The 8358-nt window shown below is 37.0% G+C and overlaps 1 protein-coding gene across 2 annotated transcripts; it reads right to left on the bottom strand.

The window, feature by feature from the left end:
- Positions 1-5707: 5707 nt before the first annotated feature.
- LOC120073899 (SCARECROW-LIKE protein 7-like) lies at positions 5708-8109 on the bottom strand. Of its 2 annotated transcripts, XM_039026810.1 has the most exons (3): positions 7932-8109; positions 5949-7818; positions 5708-5773 (listed from the first exon to the last, which is right to left on the bottom strand). In XM_039026810.1, exon 2 carries the CDS (start codon positions 7796-7798, stop codon positions 5972-5974), a length of 1827 nt encoding a protein of 608 aa, XP_038882738.1. In that variant the 5' UTR covers positions 7799-7818; positions 7932-8109; the 3' UTR covers positions 5708-5773; positions 5949-5971. The 2 variants fall into 2 exon arrangements, with proteins under 2 accessions (XP_038882738.1, XP_038882737.1); XM_039026809.1 differs by lacking the exon at positions 5708-5773 and having other exon boundaries at positions 5826-7818; positions 7932-8107.
- Positions 8110-8358: the final 249 nt, after the last annotated feature.

Genomic DNA, 8358 nt, shown 5'->3' with positions numbered 1-8358 from the left:
ATAGGCAGCGGGTGTTGCTGTCGGATGGCCTAAATTGTTTAGGCTAGCGGCTAGTAGTGAGGGTCTTGCATGAGGAGGGTTTGCAATAGTGGAAGAGAAGGGGAATTTCTAGTTTTACAGATTTTATTCAGCAGAAATTACGAACAAACCAGAGCTTCAAACAAAAATCCAACCGTTCAAAATGAAATTCTATATGTGTCGAACAGACTGACCAAATTTGAGCACGATCCAACGGTTCAAACTATGTAAATCGACAATTTTGTGAAAGCTGTCACTGAAAAACCGAATTGCTCTCTCCCCAATTTTCGGCCTCTTTTCACCCTCATTTAATTTCGAAAAAATCTCAATTCTTTTATTTTTTTTTCAAATTTTGAAAAGATAAATAAAACATTTTATCACAATATCTCCAAAATCTCCAAAAATTCTATTAAATTTATAAACCAATTAACTTTTCAAATTTACTCAACCTTAATATTCATATAACTTGTTTCTTACTTGGAGCTAGATTACTTTCACCTTCAAATTAAATCGATGGCTTCATTAATTCCTTGTTCTAGATATTCGTGTCCACAATCAAAACCTCTAAATCTTGCTAATACCTTTCAACGTCTTCCCCTTCTTTAACGAGGCCTTACCCCTTCCATTTCCATAGTTTCTAGCAACTATTGCTAATAAACATCCTTTCATAAAACATTATTTCCTTCGACTCCACTATAATTTGAAGAAGATTGCTAAGTACTCTTCCAACGCGTGATAGTCTAGCTTAATCAAATTCTCATGCTAAAATTGTTTTCCATGACCAATAGCTTAGGCAGGATATCCATTCAACCAACAAATACTAAGATCCATAGTTCCAAATTGTAACGAGATTGTTTATACCAACTCTAAAGGTTCGTAAACACATATTTCCTATCTTGGAAACCAAACCAAACCTTTTTTCTTAATCTCAAGACATTAATTCCCGTTACCTTCTCAAAACAACAAATATATATATATTTTCAAATCCTTTCATCTTCCCTTATCTTTTCCAAGGCCAATAAATCCAAGAGGATCTTTTTCACTTTCCTAGTGAAATATATCTATACCAAAACATGTGACTGTTCGAATCCCTTTCCACAGTCTACAATCCAACAACCTAAGCAAGCTATATTTTTTTTCCCCGAATAATGCCTATTGCAGTCCAAAGTTCCAAATGGTAATAAGAGATTCCTCCTTTACACTAAAACCAACACCTTGTATCCACCCATATCATGTTTTAAAATCCAAACCATACTTAACTATTTGGGAGTTTTGAACACATTAATTTCCATTTATCTCCCTGAATGAATAAAACCTTTCCTTAATTACTATTATTTTTCTTCATATTTATCCTTGCTTAATCAATAACTTGAAAGTGCACTTTTTTACTTTCCGAGTGATACATAATTCCCAAACCAAGACATGTGACCCTTTATAACCTTTTCCAGAAATCTAAAATTCCATTCCAAACTTGGAACTTTAGTAGGGTATCCCCACAAGATAACATTGCTTTTAAACTTCAAAACGTTTATCCTTCCTCTTGGTATGGTTAATTAAACTTGAGTCTTTTCATTGCGACAAACACATAGTTCAAACCCAAGCACCTTAAGAATTTTCAATCCAATAACTCGATTTCTCCGATCCAAAGGCAACTATAATTTCAATCATCTTGGCATTCCTCGACCAATTCATCTTACCTAGGTCTTGTATACAGTTCCTCATGCTATCGCTTTATGCTCCTTCTAGTAATTCTTCTTCCTTTTAGGCACGCTACATAAAGAACCAAAACACCATACATTACTCGCTCCTCCAACTTCAATACCTGAAAGTGATCATGACCTATTAATCCTTTCAAAAATTTTCTTGGAACATTTTGACTTTAATATCTAGTAATCCTTAATAGAATTTATAGTCTCTTCTTCACCTCTTTTTTTATCTTATAAAGAAACTTTAATCTCATAACTAAGCACGTGTGGCTTGTGATAAAGTTTCTTGTAGCACCACTAGTCTTATTCTCGTAATGCAAAACTTAACATTATTCCTCAGTGAATTTCCATTTCACCTACCTTATTCTATAGCTTAACCAAATACATCCATTTCTTTCTTTCATGTCATAAGTGCATAACACTTCATAGTTCTATCAGGTTTCAATATCCCTGAATAGAAATATATGTCCGTTTCTAACAATCCTTCCATGAATTAAACTAACGCCAAATGGTCTTATTATGATCCTTCTTTCTTTCCATAACACCAAAACAAAATAGTAATCTCATATTAACTTCTTTCAGGTCGTTAAACTAGCAATAACAATTAGTCAATATATAAAACTTAGACATGAAGGCATTTAAACACATCTTCCATAAAACATTTAATGAAAGAACATACCTGGCGAGGACCTTGATCCGTGAATAGCCACAAGAGACACAAAACCAAGACTTACATCGTAAGTCAATCTACAGAACCTAAAACTTTGGCTCTCATACCAACTATAACGACCCGACCTTTTGAGTACTCTGATAATGGTCGTTACTCATAATTACACATTTATATTCAAAATATTTTGACCATTGAGGAAAATAAATTTCATAAAAATAATAAAGACAGTTATCCAAAATAAATATAAAAAAAAAAATAAGTAATACCTTTATTCGGGGCACCTAAAATAATGAAGAAAAAAAATAACTTAAATAAATAAAATTTTGACCAACATTGAGTTTCAAATCAAAACTTTTAAATAGCTTGAAAACGTAAACTGAGCGGAAGCGATTTACATGTCCCATATTGCACGATCACAGGTCTCTCTCGTCACCCACTGGTCTGTTCCTATCATTACTTGAAAAACATAAATTAATAAAAATTGAGTATAAAATACTCAGTAAGTGATCCCATTACCGGGATAAGACTATGCATCCACGAGCAAAGAAAGATAGCCCGTGGCTCATACAGCTGCATCGATTTTTTATGATGAAAGGAAAACAAAAAGACGTACTATCTTGCCTTGAAACGCATGTTTAGCGACCCGTAGGCACACCGTCAAACATGATAATAACATGAACGTGAACCCATCGACTCACGCATGTCTAGTGGCCCGTAGGCTCACCGTCAAAACATGAAACATGAAAATAAAAGTAACATGAACGTAAATCTGTCGGCTCACGCATGTCTAGCAGCCCGTAGGCACGCCGTCAAACATGATAATAACATGAACGTAAACTTGTCGGTTCACGCATGTCTAGCGGCCCGTAGACACACCGTCAAACATAATAAAAACATGCGTCAAGGCGAGACAATAAACCGCTCTATTGGTCTATTCATGCATCACATACATAATATTAGTACTGATTAGAAATTTGAACATGCTCATAATACTAGTAACTGCCATGCAACAAGCAAAACATAATGACAAACAAAATCATGCTCCAGAGTCCACAAAGTAACTTTATAGGTCTAATCTAGGTCGCCTGGCACGAAGGCACCGGTAATAGTATCATTTACCTCAACTTAGTAAAAACGCAAAACAAAATCTCCTTAGAATTTCTTTAGCATACTTGAATCAACCTAAAGTTGTGGGTTGGTTCAAGACAAATTCCAAAACTTGATTCAATTAGCCAATCTGATCAAGAATTAAATCTAAAATCAATAACTTAATTTTCCACCATTAAGCTCAACCCAAAAGAATAACCATCCAACAACTTACAAAACTTACTGATCTTCACCAATTTTCTGCAAAACAAAATGGTCTCTAACTTGATGGTCAATGCCTCAAAACTTCCAAATCTTGAATCTAAGTTTCACACCAAGAGAGGTTGCTGATTTAACCCAAAATCAAATGGGTGAATTTCTCCTTCCAAATTATAAGGAAAATAAGTCTTATCCAAGGTTTTTCTCAAGATTCCAGCAAAGATCGGGCAGTGGCAGTAGATGGTGCGTCGGCTCGTGGCTACCATAGATAGGGAACGGGTGTTGCTGTCGGACGACATAAATTGTTTAGGCTAACGGCTGGTAGTGAGGATATTGCATGAGGAGGGTTTGTGAGGGTGAAAGAGAAGGGGAATTTCTAGTTTTACATATTTTATTCAGCAGAACAAACCAGAGCTTCAAACAACGATCCAGTCGTTCAAAATGAAATTCTATGTCTCGAACAACCAAATTTAAGCACGATCCAACGATTCAAACTCCGACAATCAACAATTTTGTGGAAGCTGTCGCTGGAAAACCGAATCGCTCTCTCCCCAATTTTTGGCCTCTTTTCACTCCCATTTAATTTCGAAAAAATCTCAATTCTTTTATTTTTTTTTTTCAAATTTTGAAAAGATAAATAAAATATTTTATCATAATATCTGTAAAATCTCCAAAGAGTCTATTAAATTTATAAATCAATTAACTTTTCAAATTATCTTAATTTAGGTTTCAAAAATCAAAATTAAAAGGCATAAAATCTATCAATTTGATACAAATTAAATCCTTCTAAATATTTAAATCAATTAAACCACATGAAATTAATTATCTCTTTAATTTTTTTTCTTAGTTGGCTCTAAAATCTAAAATCAAAGGGAAACAAAATTCAATATTTTCAAGATAATCAATTCGAATATCTAATTAATTAAATTCAATTTAATCAATAAAAGTTTTTCAATTATTTCAAATTAACCCCAATTTTCCAAATGAAAGGAAAATTTAAACTCAATAATTTTAGATAATTAACTTCAATTTTCCTAAAATTCGAGATGTTACAAAGTGTAAGAGGGCGTGACAATCCTGGACACTATGTCACTCAACATGATCGATCTAGGCATAATAGAATATCTTCATCCAGTCGTGAATAAAGAATATTGTACATATGATTAAATTTATTAATAAAATTCAATTACGAAAATGTATTTGTAGTCTACAACACATCCTAGAGAACCTTGAATATTATTTACAATAGTCGAAAGTTAATATCTATATTTTGCATAAGTTTCTAACAACTTTAAACAAAAACAATAATTTGAAATTAAAAATTATTGCTGAGTATATCAAATTAATCATAGAAATTTCTTAATCTCAAAATAACATTATTGTTTATACTGTTAAAAAACGAGTAATATTACTATCAAAATAAAAAACGAGATTAGTGAGATAGTTGATTTAAAGTAAGAATGATTTAGAATTAAACAAATGAAATATTATTAACCGTAGAAAAACATAAGTAATGAAAGAGTTGAATTTCGGATTGTTAAAAGAATGAAAAAAATAATAGCAAAAATATTTTATTATTTTATTTAGGGATGCTTCTAGAGACGCATCCTTTATTTTTATTATTTTAGTGAAGAGACACATTCAATACGAAAAAAATAATAAAATATTGTTGAATACATTTCTTTTTTCCCTAAATAAGTTTCAAATTTTAACCCGAAGAAGGCTTTTATCTACGTATGTACTCAATTATTTTCCAAATTAATATCCAAAAACCCTTTATTCATTATATTTCTTTTCTCCCCTAAAATTAGAAATATTCCTTATCGAAAAAGGACATCCGAGCAAAAATAATTGAAGAAAAGGACCCATCTAAAAAAACATAATTTAAAAAGCAAGAAGCGGTTACTACCGGACAGTCGGTGCAAATGAAGACATAAACTGATGGCATTGCCTAGTAAAACAAAACACAAACACACAGATCACAAAGAACCAAGGGGTCCATATTCCATACACAATCAATCAATCTCAATTTTCTATTTAATTAATTCTAAAAGTCCCTTCGCTTTCTCTTTACCTAAAAAAAAAATTAGAAATTCGTGTTAAGGAAATTAAAACGAGCACCGAAATTAAGATCGTGAATGGCGGTATGTGATTCTCAAATCTTAATGTCATTCTTTTTTACAGAACAGAAGAGGGAATAGGCAAAAAGGGAACAATTTTATAATAATGTAATAAACAAATACGGTTACCTGAGGCTTTGAAGCTGTTGCTTTCAACGCCATGAAGAAATTGTAATGATTGGGACTTCGTTCCATGCCAACGAGAGAAACCCTGAGGATTCCATTAATGAATATTCAGAGCTGTAATCGTATTTCCATAACAGGATTTTAGCTTGGCTTTTCGCATAATGACTGAGATTTACTGATTCAAATCCAGAATTTTCCATTAACATTTTCCACTCTTCTTTGTTTTCCATTCGTTCGGTTTTCGCTCCCGGTGACGATTCCGGTCCGACAAGGGCGCCGATTTGCCGGCCGAGTACGAGCTTTTCCAGTTGCAGCCTTTCGTTTGAGTCGCGAGGTAGTTTTGGGTCCAGTGATTCGAACACGGCTGAGTAGTATCTGAGTGCGTTCTTGAACCGGTTGAAGAACCCGACCCGGTTTAGGCTCGCTTCGTATTCGCCGAGGGTTATGATTTTAGGGTTCAGTGATTTGGCTAGTTGTAGAACTTTGAGAACGGCGCGAGGAGGTTCGTCGAGGAGATTGTACAATTGAAGCATGAAATTCACGGCGAGGGTTTCGTCTGTGTTGATTAGAAAGGATGATTCGTTCAGTTCTTCGATTGGAGTGAGAATTGGATCAAATTCGAAGTTTAGTTCCAGAAGCTTTGCAAACTCGGCTAGTCGGTTACCCGTTGCGAACAGCCCCGTCGCCGGACAGTTACCAAGCATCGGAGCCGGAATGCCGGAGATCCGAATTCCGGTTGGTTTTCCGGTGGATCGGGTTGCAAGAGCTTGTAAAAGCGCCGCCCATTGAACTCCCTGAGCAATCCCGAAGTCAATTATGTGAATCTTACTTGCATTCTCTGTACTCTCGAGGATAGCTTGATTTGCAGTCAAATGGGCGAATTTGGAGTAAGGGCAAGCGTCGTTGAGTGCTTTGTAAGAGAGTGTAATATCTTCGTAAGTGGATCCGCAAGAAACCGAATGATTCTTCGATCGAAGTGATAATCTCCGGCAAAGGGCTTCCAGAAAGTAAAAGGCGACCCTCTCCGTCGGATCTCCCTGCTCCGATGACGATTCCTTAAGCTTAATCAACGTTTGCCCCGCTCGACCTGGCTCCGATTCGGAAAGTCGAGCACATTCAATTAGGGTTTTAAGCAGCGGCGGAGTCGATTCAGTCTCTACAGAACTCGATGAACCGCCGTTATCTTCACTCTTGAGAATGGCAAGGGGAGGGTTGGAGACTTGAATGTCCTTAACCACCGCCGATGGAGTCGCTGGGTGAATCCCGGTCCACGAGACCACTGCCGGTTCAACGGCGGGTTCACTTTTGGGCGAGTCAGGGAAAATGACTCTGTTAAGATCAGAGGGTGAAGAGCAGGGGATGGTGAGACGACTGGGACAGGGGACAAAGGGATCGACACTGTAGAAAGCGAAATCTGAATTAGACTGCCACGCGTCGCATCCAGAAGGAAGATTAGAGCTATCCGTTGAATCTCCACCAGCCATTAGACTCTCCATCCACTCATCAGAATCAAACTCTGCAGCAGTACCGCCGTCGAAATCGGAAAATCTGAAAGCAGGAGAATGGTGCTCCAAGTTCGAAAACTGAAAGCTCGTTTCTCCACCGTCGACCACTCTCTGCACCTGAAACGGGTCGGAAAATCCAGCACCAGGAAGTCCAAATCCCAAATCTGGAGCAGCGGATAGAGCATGGTTCGGACCATTCCATGGGTTCAGACCGAAAGTACAGGGTCCAGTGAGCTGCTGCGGCGGGTGCTGTGGGTGCTGCTGCTGCTGCTCCTGTTGCTGCTTCTGCTTCATGACTTGCTGAGCAATCGCCATAAGATTGCCACTATCGGCACACATATTCGCCATTTTCCGGCCAAAACAAAAATCTACAGTCACACCATCCCAAACATGCAACAAAAAAAAAGTCAGTTAGCGATTGCGACTCATAAGTAGTTAAAATCAAAGTCTGAGTAAAGATATTGAGTAAAGGAACACAAACAGAATTGGAAATCGCCGGTAGTGAACAGATCACGGCGGCGAGGTCGTCGGTAAGGCTGTTTATGCGAGAGAGAACAGAGAGAGAAAGAGAGAGAGTAAACTCAGAGATAGATTAGAAGATATTAAAAAAGAAAAGAAAAGAAAAGGAAAGTTTCCCCCAAGGGAGCTAGAGTAGAGTATAGAGTGGGCCCAGTGTGAGTGTGCCAAGAGAAGAAAATAAATGAATATTGAAGGAAAAATAGTCAGAAGAGTTGAATGAATGAGGGAGGACGTGGCAGGTGGGGACCAGTGGGGATCTGACGAGACCGGATGATGGGCGTCCACGTGGAGGGGGAGGTGGAGTGGCTCCCGCTCAGTGCGGGGAAACTGACAAGGAGAAGTGGGGACCAGAGAGCCAAGTTCAGAGTGACACGTCAATTTAAGAGTCT

The sequence above is a fragment of the Benincasa hispida genome, chromosome 3 (assembly GCF_009727055.1).
Source record: "Benincasa hispida cultivar B227 chromosome 3, ASM972705v1, whole genome shotgun sequence".
NCBI classification, from domain to species: Eukaryota; Viridiplantae; Streptophyta; class Magnoliopsida; order Cucurbitales; family Cucurbitaceae; genus Benincasa; species Benincasa hispida.
This window is presented reverse-complemented; position numbering and strand designations above follow the sequence as displayed.

What these genes read in the sequence shown, in the direction of transcription:
- LOC120073899 (XM_039026810.1), bottom strand. Translation starts at nt 7,798, where the DNA reads ATGGCGAATATGTGTGCCGATAGTGGCAATCTTATGGCGATTGCTCAG.